The 22,827-nt window shown below is 33.1% G+C and overlaps 4 protein-coding genes across 7 annotated transcripts; 2 read left to right on the top strand and 2 right to left on the bottom strand.

Moving 5' to 3' along the window:
• Window positions 1-671: 671 nt before the first annotated feature.
• On the top strand, window positions 672-5,147 carry LOC107403900 (uncharacterized). Its single transcript, XM_016010815.4, has 8 exons — window positions 672-956; window positions 1,296-1,351; window positions 1,434-1,558; window positions 1,974-2,133; window positions 2,247-2,674; window positions 2,867-3,361; window positions 4,046-4,151; window positions 4,772-5,147. The coding sequence occupies exons 1-8, from the start codon at window positions 888-890 to the stop codon at window positions 4,905-4,907; spliced, it is 1,575 nt and encodes a 524-aa protein (XP_015866301.2). The 5' UTR covers window positions 672-887; the 3' UTR covers window positions 4,908-5,147.
• Window positions 5,148-7,496: 2,349 nt separating this feature from the next.
• LOC107403902 (uncharacterized) lies at window positions 7,497-11,704 on the top strand. 2 transcript variants are annotated; one of them, XM_048465437.2, is made up of 9 exons: window positions 7,497-7,735; window positions 8,093-8,181; window positions 8,476-8,590; window positions 9,403-9,596; window positions 9,678-9,783; window positions 9,890-10,037; window positions 10,183-10,322; window positions 10,868-11,034; window positions 11,115-11,704. In XM_048465437.2, the coding sequence occupies exons 3-9, from the start codon at window positions 8,500-8,502 to the stop codon at window positions 11,406-11,408; spliced, it is 1,140 nt and encodes a 379-aa protein (XP_048321394.2). In that variant the 5' UTR covers window positions 7,497-7,735; window positions 8,093-8,181; window positions 8,476-8,499; the 3' UTR covers window positions 11,409-11,704. The 2 variants fall into 2 exon arrangements, with proteins under 2 accessions (XP_048321394.2, XP_060668718.1); XM_060812735.1 differs by lacking the exon at window positions 8,093-8,181.
• Window positions 11,705-12,445: 741 nt separating this feature from the next.
• Window positions 12,446-16,463, bottom strand: LOC125419444 (uncharacterized). 2 transcript variants are annotated; one of them, XM_048465440.2, is made up of 5 exons: window positions 16,120-16,463; window positions 15,957-16,025; window positions 14,753-14,875; window positions 12,974-13,093; window positions 12,446-12,731 (listed from the first exon to the last, which is right to left on the bottom strand). In XM_048465440.2, exons 2-5 carry the CDS (start codon window positions 15,991-15,993, stop codon window positions 12,667-12,669), a joined length of 345 nt encoding a protein of 114 aa, XP_048321397.1. In that variant the 5' UTR covers window positions 15,994-16,025; window positions 16,120-16,463; the 3' UTR covers window positions 12,446-12,666. The 2 variants fall into 2 exon arrangements, with proteins under 2 accessions (XP_048321397.1, XP_048321398.1); XM_048465441.2 differs by having other exon boundaries at window positions 16,219-16,463.
• A 1,435-nt stretch (window positions 16,464-17,898) lies between these two features.
• On the bottom strand, window positions 17,899-22,538 carry LOC107432497 (uncharacterized). 2 transcript variants are annotated; one of them, XM_048465896.2, is made up of 8 exons: window positions 22,379-22,538; window positions 22,146-22,236; window positions 21,705-21,773; window positions 21,418-21,585; window positions 20,927-21,097; window positions 20,445-20,654; window positions 19,188-19,276; window positions 17,899-18,843 (listed from the first exon to the last, which is right to left on the bottom strand). In XM_048465896.2, the coding sequence occupies exons 2-8, from the start codon at window positions 22,228-22,230 to the stop codon at window positions 18,190-18,192; spliced, it is 1,446 nt and encodes a 481-aa protein (XP_048321853.2). In that variant the 5' UTR covers window positions 22,231-22,236; window positions 22,379-22,538; the 3' UTR covers window positions 17,899-18,189. The 2 variants fall into 2 exon arrangements, with proteins under 2 accessions (XP_048321853.2, XP_048321854.2); XM_048465897.2 differs by having other exon boundaries at window positions 17,899-18,840; window positions 22,146-22,529.
• Between the last annotated feature and the right edge of the window lie 289 nt (window positions 22,539-22,827).

Raw genomic sequence — 22,827 nt, 5'->3', positions numbered from 1 at the left:
ATGAATAAGCATCTTTTGGTTTTTTTTGCTTGTTAAGCATTGATTTTAAATCTTAATTATTGATTATCAATTTAATGGATAAAATTAAATTATTTTATTAAAATAAATAAATAAATATATAACTTCATTTTAAATATTTGTTCAAATATGTTAAAAGTGTTAACAAAAAATATGTTAAAAGTGTTAAAAAAAAAAAAAAAGCGTAAACGAATATATAAAAAACCAAATGGAAGATTCAAAATGCAATTTTGCTCCAGTGTCGAATGGTATCCAAATATTTATATATTCATCCGAAGTCCAAATTACATTTTTGTAGTTGAGAGATAATTAGTGGTTAAAAAATTATAGTAAAATGTATTTTAACAAAAAATATATATAAAAAGTGACTACTGGAAATAACATAATTGGATTAGATGAAGGATTACTTTTTATATTATTATCAAACTTATCAAGGCACAAAAAAAAAAAAAAAAAAATCAAAAATCAAAAATCTGTTTTAGTAATTTTTACAAAAATAATAATTTTGTTTTTAAGTATGTTTATTGTTTACCAAATAAACCATGTTTGTAAGGAGGAAATTGACTGTTTCAACCGATCTTATTTTATTCACACCACCAGAACAATTTTCCGCATGTGCGAAATGAAAACCCAGTATTCCAAAAATTGGTAATGCAAAGGTAAAAGAAATCCACGAAAAAAAAAAAATTTAAAAAAAGAAAAAAAGAAAAAGTGAAACCCCCAAGAAAGCAATTGGCGGGAAAAGGAACGGCGAATTGGGAGGGAAACTCATCCATTTTGTTTATTATTATTATTTATCATATTTATTGGTAAATTCTGTTTTCTGTTTTTCGTGTTAAAAAAAAAAAAAAAAGAAAAAAGAAAAAGAAATGGCACAAATCGAAACCCTAGGTATACTCCAAGATATCCAATCCCTCGTCTCTGATCAACTTCAAGTGGTACCGCCTCCTTCTTTCATAATTTGTTTATTTATTTTTATGAATTTTACACAAATATTGGTCTTACCCAGTCAATCTCAATTTCACGCTCTCGATTTTGCTTGATTTTCTGTCTTTTAGTATTTGTATTGCTGTATTACGGTTCGTCATAGTCGTCTGAGTGTTTATTAATCTTAAAATCTTATTTTATATGGTTCTTTGAGTGGTTCTATAGCCTATACTGCATTACCCTTTTGAATTAGCAGCTAGCTGAGAGTTCTTTTTTGTTTTTTGTTTTCTAATTATTATTGTTAATTTTGGCACCTGAATATGCTTAATTAACATTGTCTACTTGTTCAGGTTTCCTACAAATGGCTGAGTCGCAATTACTTGGTGTCATCAAGTACTGCAATGAGGTAGATCTCTTTAAAGCCTGCAGATTTGCATAATATATGTATATATTCTTTTGGGTCCTAGTTGAAAGTTGTTTGTTTATAGGTTGCTAAAAGAGTTCGTTGAAAAACATGAAAATGGGTTTGAAGTGGTTTACTTATTGTCTGGTTGGTTGAAGAGTAACCCTCCAATTTATCATCGAAAGCTTGTATCTGGGTCTAAACTTCCAGGTATTTTTTTAAAAAAAAATTTTTATTTTTATTTTTTTGTCATAATTTTGATGAAGGCGCATTGTTCTTTTTCATTTTTGCTTTCTTTTCCCCTGCAAGCTGTTTCTTAATGTATCTCTGTCATGATTTAAGTTAGGAGATTGCTTATCAGTTTATTGTTTTTTCTTCTTCTACTCCACTGCTATTTTTGTTGTATAGCTCAAAAGCATCTTTTACATTTGTTGCATCCAAATTATGAGGTGTGATTGTTTTCTTTTTTAGAATAAACTGTGCTATTCTGAAAGTCATTACTTTATTATTTTATTTTTTTTCGGTCCTTTTGTTCCTTTATTCTGAAAGTCATGTCTATGGATTATTTTTAAATATTAGGATAAAGAATGTAATGTTAAAATGTTTTTTCTTGACTTTTGTGCAGAAGCTAAACAGGAGTTCAATGAGAGTTGTTCAGTTCAGGTTTATAGCGTGCAAGCTTGCATTCCAAAGGATCCTGCTGTTCTTTGGAATGCTGAGTTTCTACAAGCGGAGGAGCTCTTTAAGCAGCCTTCAACAGTTGACAATTGCTTGAGAGATAACAGGTATATTGTCTCATGTTTTAAAACCTCTACATAAACAATATGACATGCGCTTTTCTGGATATTTACAAGTCAGTAAGTTGTATTGATAATTTTAAGAAAACCACGGTTCTCAGATTTTGTGGGATTTCCAATTCCTTTGTCAAGCGCAATGTGGAGGGAACACCATTGGATATTTCATCTTCACACCTTAAAAGTGAAGTAAACCTTGGTCTCAAAAGTAATTTGGCTCATCAGAGTATCACTGTTCCTCAATCTCTGCAAAACAAGGGGCAGCAGTCTAGTTCAAAAGCTGATTTGCTGTCTCCTAGTGTGGCAAAAGACGTCAAAAGTGAAAGTAATGGCTCAGAAGTGCATGCTCAGGCTAGCAAACCTCCTGGAGACAAAAAAAATACTTCCTTGCCAGCAGAAGAAAAGAAAGTCCAGAATGGTAAAGGTTCTTCTAGCACTGGAGGTTCATTGGCGACTTTTTGGAGTCGTGCATCCGCGAAGTCAAAGCCCAGTTGTCCAGCAGAAAATAGTAACTTAATTCCAAATCCTGCTGGTTGGTTCCATTTTCCATCATAAAGCTAATTTTACTATTTTTTGCTTGACCATGATACTGAGTTGCTTAAGAATTTGACTTTTCTCTGAGATGCATATCAGAAGTAGAAGAGGTTGTTTCTCTTCACAAAAATTGTTTTTTATGGATCTTTGCTGATCTTTTTTCTTTGGTTTTGTTACTTGTAACCTGTAGGAGCTAGTTCAGACGCTCAAATTTGTGCTCAAGAAGTGGTAGAAGGTTTCAGCAGTGACGATGATGTGCATGATATCAATGTTAAGAGAGCTTCCAATGGTGAAGGCACTAGGAAAAGGAGGGTGGTCTTTGACTTCTCAGATGATGATGAATATGAAGATGCAGTCAATTTAGCATCACCAGAAACTGTAGAAGGGAAATCAGGTCGGGCTCTGAAAGAAAGTATCAACATTCCGGTTCCAGAGAAATCCAATTCGAACTTTGACAAGCAGGTAGAAGATAAACCGAAAACTAAGGAAGAGATATCAATTGGATCTGAACAATTATTGAAAGAAGATTCTTCAGTTCTTAGGAATGATGGGGCTATGGCCATTTTTCCTACAGAGAAGAAAAACAAGCAGTTAAACAAAGAGGATAAACAAATCAAGGCTGCTCCAGATTCACCTAAAAGGAAAAAGATTCTAAAGACACGCATTGATGAGCGTGGCAGAGAAGGTAAATAATGCTTTATATTTCTTATTTTCCTAGGAATTTTGTTTATGCTGTTTGTTTTGGCATGGTAATTTTTGGTTTTCCTGTTCTACTATTAAAAGATGCCCCCATACAACCAAATTTAATTGGTTGGCTTTTGATATTAATTGTTTGTAAGTGATATTTCCTTAGTGAGTCCCTAGCCATCTGTCTCGGTACTGCATAAGCAGTTCTTTTTCTTGACTTTGGCTGGCTAATTTTGTTTTAATTGTTCAATATTTAAAGTGTAGAGTTGTAATAGCATCTTTTTTTTAAAAAAATCCAATAATAAAAGTGGTAAAAATAAATATTTAGTGCGTCCATCATTATAGTTTATTGTTGTTGTTTTGCTGTTTTAAACATGTCTAGTTGTTGCTACTATAGTTGTTAAGTTATTATCACTTGTTTAATGCTACTATCAAGTACTTCAAGTTTGTACCTAAAGAATCTGTAATTCTAACCTACTTTTTTCTTTTTTCTTTTTATTTTTTTATTTTTTTATTTTTTTTATTTTTTCATTTTTTATTAATTTCAGAAGTGTGTGCTGTGTTAAATCCATTTCTACTAGCAAATACATCAACTATACATCTCTTAGTTTTTCTCCTCCAGTTTTTTCTTAACTATTTTTTTTTTTTTTTTTTTTTTTTTTTTTTTTTACTATTTTAACAGTCACAGAGGTGGTTTGTGAGGGTCAAGAGACAGCACCACCCAAGAAAGCTGAATGTGATACAACAAAAGTTGATAATAATTTAGTCACCAGTGCTGCTGTTAACAGGTGAATTCAATTCTTCTTTTTGTCATTTCTATTTTGCCTGAAATGTTTGCTCTTGAATGAAGACTTGTACTGCTGAATTTACATGTTGGTTTAAAATGGTGTTTGCAGAGACTCACAGTATGCTCTTTTGTTTTTTATTTTAAAAATAACAAAATTGATGTAATGGTTACTCGATCTCTGACGCTCATACTACAAGAAATCCGCCCATTTCTTTTCTAGCAATTTACACTTTTTCATATGAAGAAACTACCAGAATAAAAATTTTAGGGGAGGGTAGCTGCTATGTTGGTTCAATTAAATCAGCACAGGGCTTAGACAGCTTAGAATTGGAATTATAATGATTTTGGCCTTTTCCATCAAATGAAATTAGGAAAAGATCCTTGAGACAGAAATAACACATACAAATATTCCATTTGTTACCTTAGTTTTGATGTTATTTTTTGTCATTGTATCATTATTTGAGTGACTGGGGCATTTATGTGGTCTGAATTCCATGTCCTTTAGTTTATTACCCATATGCTCAAATTGGTAGTCACTTCTTCGTGGCAATGCTTTTTCCTTGCTGAAATTTTTACCTAATGCGTGCATACTAAGCTCAAGATGTGGCATTTATGATCCAGGCCTCCTGCAGCTAAGAAGGCATCGGCAGTTGGCAACACTGCTCCATCCAATGCAACAGGCAAAACAGGAAACAAGAAAGCGGGAAACAAGGATTCTAAGCAAGGCAACCTTCTTTCTTTCTTCAAGAGGGTTTGAGAATCTAAAGCCGGAAAGAAAATTGTTCCGTTGGATTGTTTTTCAAGTCGTGGTGTTCATGTAAAGCCTTGTATGGCTGCTAGAGAGCCTTATAAGCCCCGTTTTGAGCTGTTGATATAGGTTTTTGTGCAATTTCAATCTAGCCGCGGCTTGGTTCTTTTTCCCAGTTGATCCTTAGTGTTACTGATTCAATTTTCGTTCAATGTACATGCTATTATTTATAGCTTTCAGAATCGAAAATGTTCCACATAATATTAGGGATGGCAATTTATCCCGCACATCCCGAAAACTGCAGTGCACTGCCCCTAACGGGACGGTTTTTCCCCAAAAATCGGGATGACAGGGCAGAGTTGGGGCTTGAGATGAAAAATCGATTCGGAACCGGGCTGGGCCTGGAGAATAAATACTTCGGCCCGAACCCAGTCTGGTATATATATATATTTATTTAATTTAATTTTTTTATTTTTTATTTTTTATTTTTTTATCATTCCCAATTTTTTTACTAACAAAACAATCCTATCCCTGTAACCCCTCATTTCATTTTCTTCTTGCCCCGACACACACTGCCGCCGCTTACAGTTGCTGCTTAAGCTTTCACCGCCACCTGCTGCAACAACACAGTTGAGCTCCTTGTGCTACTGGATCTCTCTTTCTTTCTTGTTTTTCTATTCTTGTAAGAGCTTTTTCTGCCATTGCTCTAAATCATACATTTTGTTCTTTACTTTTCCGTTTGTGGGGAAGCGTTTGGGGTTTCCGGATTGGGATTGGGGGTCTGGGCGGTTGACATTTAGGAAGGGGGACCAGCTCGAGTTAGCAAGATGGAAAGCTGTTGATTTTCTAAAATTCTATTTTATTACTTTCTATTTTCTATTTTTCCTTTCTTCTAATTATTTCATTTTCTTACTTTTTATTTTTCATTTTTTATTTTGCCCCTATAACAAATGATTCTAATCCAATTTTTTCTTCTTTTTCCAAAATAATAATTTTAAAACATTTCTTCTTTAGTGATTGGATCATAGTATTTCTTCTTTATTACATTTCTTCTATTTATTTTTATCCTTACAAAATATTTCAATATTTTAATTTTATATTTTGCATCCGATTCATTCATTGAAGTATACTTGTTTAATCTCTTTTAATGCTATGAAATCTTTGTCTCCATGACAAAACTATTTATATATATATATATATATATATGCATTTGGCCACTGCGGCAAAATTGCTTAGAATATATAATTATTTATTTTAATTTCCTTACACACTTGTCATCATTCAACGAAAAAAAAATATATATTGCCGAAGTATGTGCACTTTTTTTTTTTTTGGGTCAGCATCATGAAATTGTGTTAATAATTAAACATGGTCTTGCAAAGACTCATTGCATTATGGAAAACAAGATTGACTCTTTAGATTTTCCAAAATCATTCATGGAAGACCATAATAATTAATTTGTTTGGAAATAATATATATATATATATATATATATATATATATCAATTAAAAACGGAGAAAACCGTCTCGTTCCATTTTCGCCTCGCAAAATCCCCGTCCCCGTCCTGTATCTAAAGAAACGAAAAAAACCGTAGGGATGGAATCGCAAATTTCCTGCGGGGATGGAAATGGTATTTTCAAAACCGTCCCCGCCTCACCACATTGACATTCCTACATAATATAGGAATATTTTGGCCATTTTTGCCTGGTAGAATGTTAGAGCTAGTTTAACATCTTATACTCAATTATCAGGAAGTGTGAAATTTACAAGTCTTTTCTTTCTTTCTTTTTTTTTTTTTTTTAACAACAGTTAGATTTCTTTGTAGGATACTAGGATGATAGTCTATGATTAGAAAATTCGTTTGAATTTAAAAATCAGAGAATGAACCTACTCCCCCAACCTTTTTTTTTTTTTTTTTGGTTTTTTCTTCTTCTCCTTCTTCCTGAAAAACGCCTAAATAATATGGCGCCACCATTACTCAGGTCATTCTTATCGGTGCATAAAATATTTTGGTTTCCAATTTATTTTATCAATTGAAAAAATCAGATGATCAGTGTTAGGAAATGATATTTTCCAAAATAATGATAAGTATTTGTACATATTTTAAAGTTGAAATTAATAAAAATATTAATATTAAATTATGAGATACTTTGAGACTGTAGCCTCATTTTCTCGCGAAGTTTCTGAATTTTTTAAAAAGTAACTGTACTGTTTTTGGAAAAATTAAAAAAAGTTATGTATCTTTAAATAAATATTGTTTTACTATTTATCAATATCAATTTATAAAATATTTATAAAAAAATCAATTTATAAAATAAAATTTTAATTGAAAATATTTAATTTTATTAATTTTTATATTAAATTTTAAAAATAATTTTTTTAATTGATATGAATTTTGTTAGCTGATAAATATTACTTTCCAATATATATATATATATATACATATATTATTTTATTAATTTAGACATAATTAATTTAATTATCACATATTAATCAAGTTATGTATTAAAAAAGTTAATTTATCACTGATCTCTGAATAAATAGGACAATTGTGACAAAAAAACTAATAATAATAGCAATAAATAAAGGTGAAAATTGACAACTAAAAATAAAAAATAAAAATGGCGGTATGTTGTTTGTTTTCGTCTAACAATTTCGGGTGAAAGCCCGATACGAGTAGGTGTTTCGTCTCTCTGTTAATTGCTTTTGGGAAAGAGTTGCAGAGCAGAGGATAGAAGAAAGAACATTAGAAAGAAATTAAGAAACTCAAACAAAATGGCTAAGAAAGAGAGCTCAAAGTTGAATATCGCTATAATTCATCCCGATCTTGGTATAGGTAATATATTCCTCCTTATTAGTTTATTGCTTTCGTATATACTTTGTTTCCCATTTGTTTGATTTTATTATTATTTTCAATTTGTGGTTATTTTTCATAGTAGTGAATAAGTTGAAAAATCTTGGACCTTTTGAGTTCGTTTTGCGGCTCTTTGAATCCCTTAACAATTTCGATACTGAAATCATGTACTCCTTTATGCTTAAGCTTTTCTTTCTTTTGGGCAATAAGAAAATGTATGTTAAGAGAAAAATGAATTGAAGGGTTTCAAATGTCAACCTTGTTTTGTAATTTTTTTGGGTTGTATGGAAATTTGAAGTTTAAATTTTAAATTTTAAATTTTTGACGTTTGTAATATAGGATTAAGAGTTTCAAATGTTGAAGTAATGGAAGTTGGTACTTGTATTCGAGGAGATGGTAGCTGAACTGTTTTTCGCATTCTCTTACAGGTTAGGTTTGCATTGTGGAAATGCCATTTTGGCATAGATTGAAATATCTTGTGATTTTGTTAAGTGGGTTGTGGCTATGGGCTACTAAATTGTACTATATAAATATTTTTGGCCCCATGTTATTTTCTGTTAGTTCTGATAATTAAAAAATTTATACCTCCATACCTTCTTCATGTATGAAGAATTTCTTCTTCTTTTTTTTGGTAATAGTGTATGGAAAAATTTCTTTCTGCACAAGATTTCGTTGTGGTTACATATTTGATTATTCTGCTATGATTTCCTTGTAATGCTTAGGTGGAGCTGAGAGATTAATTGTTGATGCGGCTGTTGAACTTGCATCCCATGGGCATAAAGTTCATATTTTTACCTCACATCATGACAAAAAGCGATGTTTTGAGGAGACTATCTGGTATGTTTTGCTGCCTTTTGTTTCCTAACTTTATTCCGATTTATCTATTAATTTTACAGTCTTATTTTTGTCATTTTTGAAAAGAAAAAGGAATTAGGGGAAAGTAGTCTTATTATCTTTGTTGATCATTAAAAATTTTTTCCCCCTTACTCCAGTATCTTGAGCCCATGACCTTTCAGTTGTAGATGTGAGTGATTTATCAACTGAGCCAACGTCACTTTACAAGTAGCCTTATTATCTGCTTGATGCTTTCTCCTTCATTATTTGTAAATGGCTTCAAGTCAAGGTATAACTAATGCATCTTCATTGAATGAATGTAATTTGGTTGTCAATGTTAAGATGGAAAATTGGCACATTTAGCAGTATATTTATATATACAAGCAATCATAAACAAGGATACTTGTTCAAGTGTATGAAGACCTAAGGATGCATTTGCATAGAAAAATAAGTTCACTCGGCTTGATGAAATAAGAAGGGAAAGGGATGGTCAAATAACTTGAGTATAAGTAGTAAGAGAGGATATGAGTTGTTAAAGATGTAATATATGGTTCAGTATGCTTGAGTTGGGGAAGACCTAAGATGGCCAGTCCTGTTTTCTTCTTTTCTTCCAGGTGGGTATTGGAATGAAGGGTAGATTCTTTAAATTGAGTTGAGCTTAGATAATTTTATTTTCCTGCCTGCTTAAGTTCTGTAACCTTTTCTGCAATCTTTTGTCTCATTTTTCTTTTATCTGTTATCCCACTAGTAACCTTCCACAACTCTTATGAATGATGTTTCATGCTGGGATACTTTATTTGAGATTATTTCTGCAGGTACTTTTCCAGTTACTGTATATGGTGCTTTCCTACCTCGACATATTTTCTACCGTCTTCATGCTTTGTGTGCATATCTGTGGTGCCTTTATGTTGCCCTCTGTGTGCTGGTGATGTGGTCATCATTCGATGTAATACTAGCAGATCAAGTTTCTGTTGTCATTCCACTAGTGAAACTTAAAAAGTCAGCAAAGGTATTTATGCCTATTTTTACATTCATTTATCAGAATGTGTTTGCAACATTTGTAGCTTGTAAGTAACATTTTTGTATCCAGGTTTTGTTCTATTGTCATTTTCCTGATCTATTACTAGCTCAACACACAACATTTCTGAGGAGGATATACAGGAAACCTATAGATTTCATTGAAGAAATGACAACTGGTCTGGTTCCATATCTTATCCTTTGTCCTACTTGTTTCAGATCTCTTCTTTTGCTTTATGTATAAAGAGACTCCATTTCTTATTAATTTGATTCCTAGGACTGCAGGAATGGCAGATTTGATTCTTGTCAATAGCAAATTTACAGCCTCTACTTTTGCAAGTACATTCAAGCATCTAGATGCACAAGGAATTCGACCGGCTGTTCTTTACCCTGCAGTCAATGTGGATCAGTTCGATGAACCTAGTTCTTCTAAGTAAAGAACATGTCTGTATATTTGTTGGTGCCTTTTTGTTTCTTGGCCATGTTTTTAAATTTTCATGCATAACCATTTCATTTCCCCCCTGAGAGTAATTATATGTCTTGTTTTTTACTTATTTTTGTTCTTCTCTCTTTTGTAGGTTGAAGTTTTTGTCTATCAACCGTTTTGAAAGGAAAAAGAATATAAACTTGGCAATTTCAGCGTTTTCTATGCTATATACCCTTGAAGGAGATGTTCTCCAGGGTCTTAATCTGGCTGAAGCTTCACTGACTATTGCAGGTAACTTCTTTAAAACGCAATCAAATAAACTAGTTAGATTATGGAGTTTAACTGTTATGTAAAACACCGTGGTTTTTTGGGCTGCTAATTTTCTTTTAACAAAGTATTATTGCTTCCAAGTAAAATGTTCAAGATACTCTAGGGTATAAGCCACCAGGTCCAAAGAAATTTAATGAGGGCTTTTTAGAACCGTGTATTTAGGTGGTACCTGGAACATGATGCTGATTTAACTTGACTGGAGGACAAGTATATTCTTTTTCTATGAATTTTGTCGAAGGTTCCATAAAACAAATAAAAAACACCTCTAGTTCTATCAATGCTTTTTTCTTTCAAGAACTACATTTTCAAAATATTAAATTTGGATTACTTTAGCAAATTTTATTTGTACGAGTCTCAGGCTAGCGATTTACTGGTATTTGGAGATTATTACAGTGAAGCTTAAACGCTGATAGATTGTCTTTTGACCTCTGAATGATACATGATCTGTAGAAGTACATGGTTCTAGATTTATAAGTTAGAAACGTCATGCATGTCCATTGTTCCAGGTGGTTTCGATAAACGACTAAGGGAGAATGTTGAGTATTTGGAGGAGCTCAAAAGTTTAGCAGAGAGGGAAGGAATATCCGAACGGGTCAATTTCATCACTTCTTGTTCAACATCTGAAAGAAATGCTATTCTCTCTCAATGCCTATGTGTTCTCTACACACCAAAGGTGCGGACATATCATGGTTTTCTCCTGAAATTGATAAAATATGGTAAGAACAATCTGATGCAAGTATTTAACCGATGCAGGATGAACACTTTGGCATTGTTCCTCTGGAAGCAATGGCAGCTCAGAAACCTGTTGTTGCATGCATCAGCGGTGGCCCAGTAGAAACAATTAAGAATGGTGTAACAGGATATCTTTGTGACCCTACTCCACGAGAGTTCTCTTCTGCTATGGCTAAATTCTTTCAAGACCCAAAATTGGCCGAGAGAATGGGTATAGAAGCTCGGCGGCATGTCACGGAGTCCTTCTCTACAAAGATATTTGGTCAGCGTTTGAATCAATACATTGCTGATGTTGCTCGGAGCAAGAGAGACTGATAATGACACTGTTTTCTTAGACCTTATTCGAGATATTTTAAAACAGATGTTAGGCTGTTTTTCTTTGCGCACAGATTTTTTTTTTTTTTTTTTTAATTTTCCACCCCTTTTTGGCTATTTTATCTGAGGAAATTATCGAAGCGAACAAGGATTCGGTGGCTTTGATACTAATGATGCTCTCTACCAACTTTGTGAGCATTGATGCAGAGATTCTTATTAGGTCCATTTTCTGATTTTTCTTCTACCAATGTAGTGTAATAAAACTTCTAATTTTGCAAAAAAACCCCATTCCTAAATTTCTTTTTTCTTATTCATAAACTGAACCTTATATTGACGATGGTTAAAGACTGTTGGAACTTATAATTTACTATCTAAATAAAAATTATACCATATTATTAAAACTTAAAAAAGAATAAAATAAAATCTGAAAGTCTATAATAGAAATGTGGATGAAATAAATTCTCCTATTCGGTTGCTTTCCACCCAAATATTTAAATTTGTAGTGGGCCATCAAGATATTCTGCATTGTATCTTTTATTGGATTTTTGTCCTCAATCAACTTCCGGCATGAAGAATCTTTTTTATGCAGTACTCTGGCGTGAAGAATTTGAAAATTTATTCGTGTTCTATGCTACATTTGATGCCATGCCAGGGTATTATCCTGCAATAGTGCATTATTTATTTATTTTTTTTCTTTTTGTTTTATTTGTTTTTGGGGGGGTAATAATCCTGCCATGGAGATTGGACATTCAACAGAAGCTATTACAATGAAATTTTATTTCTATCATTATTGCTAATATATGCTAGTGCCTTTTCATTTGATGCTTTTTCAAATGAATGTCTAAAAAAAAAATAAAAACGTTATTTGCACTTCACGTGGATAAGTCATCTTTTTAAACAGCTCTGATAACAGTTAATAATGCCAAAATAATAATTTACAATTTCAGTTTTAGATTCTCATTTTTAAGGCATTCAGAAAACGCGTTCAATTTAACAAAAGGCACAATTCGTAAAACCACCCAATGAGGAGAGGGAGAGAGCATGAAGCAGAGAGTTTGTAATAGATCCAAACAGTTGTTACATTCTTGTTCAATTCACCAAAGAAATTAATCAAGTTAAAGCAAGAAAGTTAAAGTGGATGCAAATAGAGAGGTTTCAAAGCAACCAACTCTATTAAACATATGAAGGAAAATGAGAGAATAATATACACGATTTACATTCAATCTTGTGCACAAATTTTGTTCCGTCCTCTCCTGTACTAACCCTCCCGAATCAAGTTTGTCGGCTCACTTAAAACATACTTTGGTAGTTCATATTTCGCACCTGCAACAAAGTTTGTTAGGAAAATATTAGCAGGAATTTCAATATAAAGGAAACAGGATCTACAGGAAAAAAGTTCTCATTACAATGAACATTTTTTTTTTTTGGCGGCTAAAAATCCCTTAAGTACTACCAAACTAAAGCAGTCGTTAGAAAATTCCCCTGTCTGCGGGGTTTTGTGCACCTGCTTCTGTTTTTATGGAACAAATAGTTACTCAAAAGAAAATGAAGAATGGATTAAGCACCTCTTTCATCATAACAAACGGCCAAATCACTACTTTGAACAATGACCCCTGCACCCTCCACAATCGCTTGTGCAAGGGTTAGGTCTGCTTCAGCTGCAGCTCTTAATGCATCCCAAATCTCTGGAGTCGACAAAAACAGAAATCATATTTAAGATATACATCCATGAAAACAAACCAACGTCCAATAATATGATATCAATGCACACAGAGACACATAATAAACATGTAGAAAATATGTAGACACACACACACACACATTTGTAAGTATGTGTACATATATATGAATTGTGTGTGCCTGTAAGCATAAAAACTAAAAAGTAAATTGTCTTAAGGCAAAATGGGTTCTTGTTCCTCAACTATAGCCCTAAGAACTATAAATTTCAACATCCACAGGCAAAAGCAGCTTCACCATAGTGTTAAGAAGATCTTTTCAAGCACAAACAACAATCGTATCCGAATATAGGTTACATATTGAAAATACAGGTCAACGACTGAAAGGAAGCGTGTGACCAACCTCTGATTTACGTTTTAGTAATAAGAAGCATAAACCCTTTTAAACAAATATAATCCATACAATTAGGTATGTCTAACCAGTCATAAGCCAGTTCTCAACATGAAAACCAAAAAAAACAACTAACACTCCATTTAAAATCTCTGTTCTTGTTGCCTAATCAATTCACTCAAGTCAAAACACTCCATATCAGCAAAGATATTAGCCCATCATTGCATGAGATGTGGTATGCGATTTCAATTTGTGATAAATCCTATGATTCAAATTAACCATTTAGTGACACTTGGTTCTATCCTTTAGAACCACATTCTCATGTCAGCTAAAACTTCTGAAATGCTCAATAAGTTTGGCTGTAAAAGTATGGTTACTGCTAGAGCAGTTAATTCATAATGCATTCACTATAATTTTAGCGGGCAATGTCCTGTAACCAAATAGAAACGCAGACTTCCATAGTTAACCATTGGAATAAAAAATTACTTGATAAACTGATTTGGGGTGGTTGAGACTGAAGGCTCCCTCTCATGGCATCACATTGTCCATGACAACAAATATTGTTATAATTAGGGCTTCACAATAAAGAACTGAACACATAGCCTAAGAATTTCTATCAGCTTTTATACCCTGCAAGATGCCAAGCAATCTGATTATCTCTTTTCATGGTAGTAACAAATTAAGACTTAAAACAGATGGTAGATTATTACTGTGTCATGACCTCAAAATGTCAACTTCCTGTAGCAAACTACAAAAGCCATAGGCCATTCTCCAATTTCTCCGCACCTCAACCCCATGTTTTTTAGCATTCTCCAATGCACCTATTCAACTTGAACCAAAATTACTCCACCTTTCCCTCTAGTTCCCTTCCTGACCAGGAAAGTGAAACCTTGCATGAGGATATCCAAGCTCAAAGCCACTGTCCATATAAAATCTAGTCTTTATGGTTGGAAAATAAGATATTTTATCCTGTGGCTATTACCATTTCAGATCAGCATATGCAGACTAAAAGTATAGTGGACAGCTATTCGTCTTGGGAAACATCCTTCTATGTCTACTCATCCTTTTGAATGGTTAGGCATGCTATCTAATTGACCAACACTCAAGACTATTTCTTCAACTCGATTTGTTTAGTTATATGATCTTCACAAACATGAAAACACTCTTGTATTATAAGTAGCATACTAGGTCAATAACATTTAACATGTAAGCTAATCTTCAATGAACTACAAAGACTGTCCACACATTACGGATCTTAGAATCTGAGGAAGTACTACCTTTACTGCCACCATAGTGAGGAGCAGTGTCCCAGAACTCATCACGCATCTGCAATAGCTGACTTTTTGTTATTGGCTGAGGATGCTTCCAAGGTTTTGGCTTCCGGATTCTTTTCACAGCCCCTGTTTTATTAGAAGTTCAGGTTATTTTAGCAATTGTTTAAGCAAATAAATATTGAAACTGGATGTATAAACTTTCAAAATTAACTCTTTTATCTGACAAACTTAGAAATATGAATATACTATTGAAGATGTCAATCTCAAGTACACAAAGCAAAGATACTGCTTTTTCGTTATATTATTCTTCTTTCTATGTTTCTTCGTCGGTTTGCCAAACTATATATAACTACCAATTATCAACTACCACGATCTTCATTCAGTAATAACCCAGGATTATTCAAACAAGACCAAACAGGCAAAAAATGAAAGATAGCTCTTTTAACTTTCTGCTTTTGTTTGCAAAACAAATGTGCATCTCAAGAATGCTTGCATGTATTCCACTGCACACAAATAAAAGAGAGATTGATTTGAATATGGAATCTAAAAGTTCAACCTACCTAACGCTTTTTGCAATGTATGTCGTTCAAAACCAAGCCGGATGGGAATTGGTATTAAGATTAACATAAATCAGACATCCGAGAATATATCACCACCAGCACTTATACAGAGACTGGCTTCTTAATTTTTAGATTGAAAAGTTGAAAAACATTTCTAAAAAGCCCAAATCCAGCCAATAACCAAAATTTCATAATATCTCAGGTTAAGGTTATCCAAAACAGTGTCACTAACTCACTGTCACATTCATCTGGAGCATTGATTTTTGAAGAAATTTCCAAAAAAAATAATAAATAAGTTTTTTTCTCGTAATATATGAATAAAAAATCTTACGAATCACCTTTCAAATTTTAAGCAAGCTAGTCACCAAATTTGAAAGCTAATAATTAAAACAAAATTGAACAAAGACAAACCTAATACTCTGTTTGGATGATGAGAAAAACATCCCGAAGATGCAAAGAATTCACTAATTCGGCTTTGGTAGAACTGAGATTATAATTTTACTAAGCAAAAGAAAAAAGATATCATAATGTTTCGGTTTATTTTCTCACTTGCATAAGTTTCCTGAGCTTTCTGAGCCACCAAACAGAAGGAGAACCGTCGGAACAAATTAAAAAAAAAAAAAAAAAAAATCAAAGAGTGAGCTCACCGTCTCCTTTGGCGTGTGACGATCCAGCACAACCCATTACTTTGTTGCTCTCTCCAAACGCAATTAGGACTGGCAATTATATATATTATATAATATATATATATATATATATAGAGAGAGAGAGAGAGATAAAAACAGAAACTGAAAAAGAAAGAAAATTTACAAGGAAAGGAAACAAAACGACGGGCCTAAGACGTTGAAGGGAAGCTTCACTGAGACGCCAAGTCAAAAAAAAAAAAAAATAATAATAATAAAATAAAACCTTTGCACACTCTCGGAGCAGGCAACACAAAATTCCGGTGAATGTCCCTGCGGTTTTTCCGGTGAGAGGAAAAAATTAAAAAAAAGGGGTAAAATTAGGCCAAATTAGGCATTTTGGTTCTTTTCCTTTTTTTTTTTTTTTTTTTTTTGGGTTAAGATTTATTTCAATGATTGCTCAATTATACTATTTTTTTATATTATTATTATTATTTTTTTTAATAGAGAGAGAGGTGGATGGTGAAGCAGTAGTTGGCTGTCATGTTCGTTGTTCATGCGTAGTTTGTGGGTAGCTTCTTATTTTTCTTAAATGTTTCTTTTGGATATTTTTTATTTTTTTTTTTTTACTTTGATTTTTATTAATTATAATTTAATTTGAAATGGTATGAAAAGTCATTATTTTATCAATACTGGATTAGCAATACTGTTTATAAGATCACTCTTGAATTGGATATGTCAAATTCTAAATCTATATATATATATATATATACTAGAAATATAATAATTGGATCTATCAAAAATATATATTTAAAATATTTAACTAACCAAAAAAAATTTTGCTTTTTTGGATTGCTATGATAAACTCTGATATTTATAAAAAAGGAAAAAAAAACAAAAAAAAGTGAAAAAAATGCTCTTTTTTTTTTTTTTTTTTTTCTGGATTTGTATGATAAAGTCTGATATTTATTTATTTGGAATGTTGTATGGTTGGGAATTTGGATTGGATCAGCTTTTATAGTAGTTAAAGCTCCACGTTTTGTACGAAAGTCTTTTAAGCTTTATCTTACTTTCAACCTTCTCAGGTGAATCTAATTTCTATTCGCCAAAAAAAAGAAAAAAAGTGAGTCTAATTTCTTCCAACGCTAACCAAATTCAACTGGTTTTATTATTTATTTTGCGTACTATGATTTATTTTTTACAATATTAAAATTGAATCCAAATGTCCATTTATGAGAGGGCCAAAAATTGACTGTTTATGATTATATGAAGTATTTTGTTAAGAAAATTTGATTAATTCAAGTAGATCTGCAAAAACTAATCATAAAACAGCCAAGTAAAAAAATATTTAGCAACGCTTCCTCTTGTTTATTTATTTATTTTATTGCTATGAACCCTTTAGGTAAATTAAGCTCAATTTTATAAATATTGAAATTTTATACAAATACAACCCTCAAGACAGGGTTTGAGAAAGATACGTTAATCATGACCAAGATACACGTGATTATCACATGCACCAGGATTAACTAACTTGAACATGAACATTTCAACCATCCATCGTTTTTTTCCAGAACATCAATTTCATGGTGGTAAAGAAGATTTTGACATGCCAACACCATGCCTTAAAAGGCTTTTTGTCTAACAATTTACTTTTCCCATCTTGATTTATTTCTCAAAGCTCATAATTTACAATTTTAAGAATGAATCATTTAGCTTAATTAATATCATCAACTCTAACTACTAGGGTGACCAAATAGTTTACTTAAATAAATTTTCGAAGTGACATAGCTTTAATGATTGACTTGCTAATATAATCTATAATCTAAGTACATGAATGATGTGTTTTTTTCCCTTTTTACTTTATTTTTGGATATCATTGAATGAATTGAAGTCATAACCTCCCACATAGGATAGATGCAGAGATTGCCACCGCTTTTCCCGCAGGAACAATGCATGGATGACTAAGTAAATTTAATAAAACAAATGCATTTGCTTTAACCTAGACATTGAACAGTCACATCTTTTGTAGTTGATGCTCACAGACCAAAAATAGTCATTTTCTTTGGCTCAAGTAAAACAATCTTTAGCTAATCATCTTCTATAATTTTTTCCCTATAGCATACATCCTTTGATACGGAATAGTCAAACTGCAAAAACTAGATCAAAGAAGAAACATAGGATACATATTAGCTCAAGATTGGGCAAAACGCATTGCATTTGGCTGGGAGCCAAATTGTAGTTACTGGATGCAGTTTCATCAGTAACGATATGAATCATCCGGTCCATACCTATTCCTCATATTGTAATGATCAAACTTTGGATTGTCATAATTCACTGGCTTCATCTCAACAGGTTTCGGTTCTGCCCCTACTGCTCCAAAAACTACTTCTCCACTCTTTTCTCGCTGGCGATGCCTTGTTCTTTCTTTCATGCTCTTAGACCTGCTACTAGGAGGGACTTCACCAGATCCATAGAATTCTGCATATTCTTGTCGTTTCGAAGACCGATGCTTGCTTGATAAAGACAGATCCTTAAAACTATTTGACTTTATTTTTGGAGGCTTCATTTCCGAATATTTTTCACTTGCACTTGGAGTATGGGCCTGCCGAGTTTGAGAAAGGGTAGCAGGAGTACTTTGTCTCTGAGTTTGCTTTAATGGAGGTTCCGCTTCATCTTCGGGCATCGTAAGAGAATCTTTCAATGGTGTAATGCCTTTCTTGGGACCAGTGGATCTGAAACGAGATGGAATGAAGAAAAGAAAGCTGCCAACCAACGCTTCAAGACCAAGCTTAGATAGATCAATAATGAGCTGTCCAAAAGATGGCCATCCCGGTTCCTCTTTTGTCTTTTCCCCAACGAAAGTGGGTTCCTCTTTCCTAGGTTGCTCCTTTATTTCACTCTCAAACGGCTGCTGGTACAAAAGTAATGCTTTGGATTAGACCAAGAACCAAGTATGCATGTAGACCAGTAAAAGAAACTTTCAAGAACACGAAAACCAAAGAATTGTAGTAGAAACCCCACTCAGTATGTATTACATACTATCCCTAATGCAACCTGCTACAAGCAGTATATTTTTTGAAAACTTAAGGAGATAAGAAAAAGAGTGACATGTTATAGACTTATTGCAGTGAAAAAGCATTTTTCAGCCAGGAAGATTCGAGTAAAGTGAATGAATTTTTTTGGCCGGACTGTCATAAAAGGAACATGGGTAGTGATATTTCTATTTTCATATTTTACTGGATCAAAGGTGTATACCATCCTTGAGAAGAAAGAGGGCCCAAATCCCTGCTGAAGGATGCATGTAGCATACCCTACCAAGACAGCACCAACAACCAAAAGGATGTCTGCCAAAAGTTCCACAAAATGTCAGTCATCATACAATAGTGCAATCCCACATATAACATATATATATATATATATATATATTTATATAACGGAAATGGCAGAATATTGGGACTATGGACCTATGGTTTCTAAAATAATTCTTTGTACATCTGCATGGAACATCTAAATATGTTGTACAGTATAAGCAGACAAACTCTTAAAGCACATCAATGTACATCTTATAAGATCAGACTATCAGAGAACATAAAACCATTAAAGACTGAACAGAACAATATACCAAACAGATCATCTTTGAAATGCATTTGATTGAACTTGTAGGTTATTTATAGTGCTAGAAAAAAGGAGTCGAGACCAGCAGCAAGGTACACACATCAAAAGCAAAGATTGATATTATGAATGTCAATCTTCTAATTAGATTTCTCCATGTCATGACCTCGCCATTTCCAGCACTACAACTAACTGACCTTGGAGCGCAACCATTAGGGATATGCAAATTATGCTAAGAATGAGAATATGCATAATGTTCTAAGCAAGAGTAATACAATAGGGGTTAAAAAGATTCCAGAATGTAGAAAGAGTTAAGACAACCAAAAATATCTTCTCCTACACTCCAGTCAGCTATCCATGATATCCCTTTCTATTGCTATTTCCTCTCCAATGGTTGGTCAGGTGAATTGAAGAACATGAGTAGTTCCAGGTAGTTCATTTAATCTTATCAAGTAGACAGTTATTTTATAAATTTATTGCCAAATGCGAGAGTTATATTTAGGTAGGGATACTTAATATCTGGTAACTACAGTGCAGATTATGAGTACCATTAATCATCAATGAATAAATAAAGCAATTATTTCTCTAAGGGTTTAGATGCCAGGAAAAAAATTGCATAAAATAAACTACTTTCAGTTTCCTTTGACATGTATTTCCTCCTCAAGACTACATCTGGAGTTGGTTTCTTCCTATCTTGGATTATAGTTGTTAACTCCTAACAGAATAACTGAAGAAGAGTGTTGTTCACAAAGAAGAGTGTGACTGCATACTAGATAAATTGCATTAGACGCTATATCTATAGCCGTAACTGCTGCAACCATAAAACACCAAATTTTTTGCACCATTGATTAGAACAAATTAAAATTTAAATAAATAAAATTCATCAATTGAGAAACTCGCCTGTGGAAGAAATTGAATTGCTCTGATAATCACAATCCTCCTGGTTAAGAGCAATTTGCCGTAGAGCAGCATTCCCTCTGTCAACAACTAATAAAGAACAAGTAGGTCGAACATATACTATATCAAAATCATTTGAGAACTTGGCATCCTCGCTAGGTCCATCCCTATAGCCAGCTACATTTGATTTTCCACCAGCAATGGTTGTGACACCTGGCACAGATACATATTTGCAACATATTTTACTTAGCATTTGTTGCCCTTTAATAGAATCCATAATACAGGTCTGCAACTTTAACAGCCCAAATATTTTTCAATTATATTTACAACAACTCCTGTATATAGTTAACTGATTAACACCATGTTCAGCTACTTCATTATTTATGCGAAGAAAACAGGTGAGTTAGGTCCTACTCAGTTTGATGTCATACGCATATCTATAGGGTTTTAACTATAGTCATCCAATTAACACAAATTGCATATACCAGTTTCTCCGATTTTTCTGATGGCGAGATTCAATGTATCAGCAACATACACGTTCCCTTTATCATCCATGGTCACACCTTTGGGATGATTGAAACGTGCATCACTAGGCTTTCCATCTACATGTCCCGTGTAACCTTGAAATGATCCAGCAACCAATCTTGCCCTACTATCTGCAATAATAAAAATTGAAAGGAAAAGAAAAACAAATAAGAAAACAAAAGTACACAAATCAATCTTTACCACAAAGAACTTAAGCTAAACTAACAAACAAACCTATTACTAAAAACTAAAGATAATTATTACATACCAAGTAAACTAAACAAAACAGCTGAAAATGTTTCTGCTGAGTAGAATTTGAATTATTTTTTTCATCTTCCATCAACGGTTTACAGCAATGGAAGTAGAAGATTAACGATTAAGGCAATACTATTGCTAAGATAAGTTGTGAAGTGGAAACAAATCAATAAGTTTAGAAAACAAACTTGCATACATTGGGACAACGGTGGAGTGATGCGGACAATGTTGCTATTAACTGAATCAACTGCAAATAATTCGCCATCCTCAGAAACACGAATTTTGTAAGGAACCACTCCAATATCGTTTCCCTCCACCACAGTCTCAACTAAGTATCCATCCTCAAATTGAAGAACATTTCCATCTGTAAAACAAACAACATAGCGAATGGTACCAACAAATTAAAAAGTACACCCCCAAAAAAATGTAAAATGAATGAAAAATCTCCGAGCGAATTGACTGATAACAGTGATTTCAAGTAACCTGATTGGGGTGTTTTGGAGGACGACCTGGTCCATTTGAGAATAGAAGATATGTGTTTTATCAAAGGCCCTGAGCAACCACCATATAATTCAAATCAAATAATAATCAGAAAATGAAACATGTCCACTTTGGTAAACAGATCACATAAACACATCCAAAAAAAAAAAATAAAAAAAAATCCACAGAAATAAATTTAGTGAAGAAGCTTATTTCGAAATTAGCAGAATGAGCAGAACAAATGAACCACAATTAAAAGGAAAAGATCATGTGGGTATGTAAAAGAACTAATTCAAAGTGATTAATAAACTTAATACATGGCTAAGTATTTCAAGCAAAAGAAAATTAAAGAAAACAAACAAACCCATTAATTAAAAACACGAATAGATTCAAATCATTCGAGAAAAAAAAAATAGAGAGAAGAAAATGGCGTGTGAAAATTACCTGCAGGAGCAGCATGAGCTTGAAACCGTAGTGTATAACTGACAGCAAGTACTATTAGAGTGAGAAAGAAATGGGAATTTCTCATGGCTCACTGAAAAACCCAGGTTGAGAGAGAGGAAGAGATCAGAAACTTGGGTTTTGAAATTTTAAAAAGTATGAGTGGGCGAAAATCATGGGAATGAAGAAAAGAAAGGAATGGCAATGGCAGAGATTCACATTCTGTGTTTGCTTACCAACTAGCAGCAACTGGGTAGGGGGTCTGTTTGTTCTTCGTCAGCAGCAGTAGAACTTTGGGTTTGGGTGGAGCTTTTGTTTGCTTGGTTTTTGCTAGCCTGTGACGCTGCGTACACCTTCTTTTTCTACTTTCACACTTTCTCTCTCCACTTTGTATTTCTTCTTTTTCTCTTTTTTTTTTTTTATCATTTTTATTTTTATTTTTTCAAAAAAACTTTTTACGCAAAGCGAGTTTTTCAAGGAGGTAAAAAAGACAATATCGGTGGGGGTGGGAGGGCGGAGTGGGAGAGTTATCGTGTGCTTCAGTCATCTTCATACATTATCCTAGTTCTACGCCACGTTTCACTGAAAATTCATGACAAAGCCCCTTGTATTAAATACCATACTGGAAAATGTCATTAAACATTTTTTATTTTATTATTATTATTATTATTATTTTCTTTTTATT

Source organism: Ziziphus jujuba, chromosome 11 (genome assembly GCF_031755915.1).
Source record: "Ziziphus jujuba cultivar Dongzao chromosome 11, ASM3175591v1".
NCBI classification, from domain to species: Eukaryota; Viridiplantae; Streptophyta; class Magnoliopsida; order Rosales; family Rhamnaceae; genus Ziziphus; species Ziziphus jujuba.
The sequence above is the reverse complement of the archived record's forward strand: the minus strand, read 5'-3'. Positions and strand labels throughout refer to the sequence as shown.

Excerpts from the sequence above, each read along its gene's own strand:
- LOC107403902 (XM_060812735.1), top strand. The coding sequence starts at position 8,500 with ATGCGGCTGTTGAACTTGCATCCCATGGGCATAAAGTTCATATTTTTA. Across the intron at positions 8,591-9,402 it reads TGTTTTGAGGAGACTATCTG|GTACTTTTCCAGTTACTGTA; the intron begins GTATGTTTTGCT and ends TTATTTCTGCAG. Across the intron at positions 10,323-10,867 it reads AGCTTCACTGACTATTGCAG|GTGGTTTCGATAAACGACTA; the intron begins GTAACTTCTTTA and ends CCATTGTTCCAG.
- LOC107432497 (XM_048465896.2), bottom strand. The coding sequence starts at position 22,230 with ATGAGAAATTCCCATTTCTTTCTCACTCTAATAGTACTTGCTGTCAGT. Across the intron at positions 21,774-22,145 it reads AGCTCATGCTGCTCCTGCAG|GGCCTTTGATAAAACACATA; the intron begins GTAATTTTCACA and ends GTGGTTGCTCAG. Across the intron at positions 20,655-20,926 it reads CAGAAAAATCGGAGAAACTG|GTGTCACAACCATTGCTGGT; the intron begins GTATATGCAATT and ends TATCTGTGCCAG.
- LOC125419444 (XM_048465440.2), bottom strand. The coding sequence starts at position 15,993 with ATGGGTTGTGCTGGATCGTCACACGCCAAAGGAGACG. Across the intron at positions 13,094-14,752 it reads TCACTATGGTGGCAGTAAAG|AGATTTGGGATGCATTAAGA; the intron begins GTAGTACTTCCT and ends TGTCGACTCCAG. Across the intron at positions 12,732-12,973 it reads CGTTTGTTATGATGAAAGAG|GTGCGAAATATGAACTACCA; the intron begins GTGCTTAATCCA and ends ACTTTGTTGCAG.
- LOC107403900 (XM_016010815.4), top strand. The coding sequence starts at position 888 with ATGGCACAAATCGAAACCCTAGGTATACTCCAAGATATCCAATCCCTC. Across the intron at positions 1,352-1,433 it reads TCATCAAGTACTGCAATGAG|GTTGCTAAAAGAGTTCGTTG; the intron begins GTAGATCTCTTT and ends GTTTGTTTATAG. Across the intron at positions 4,152-4,771 it reads ACCAGTGCTGCTGTTAACAG|GCCTCCTGCAGCTAAGAAGG; the intron begins GTGAATTCAATT and ends TTTATGATCCAG.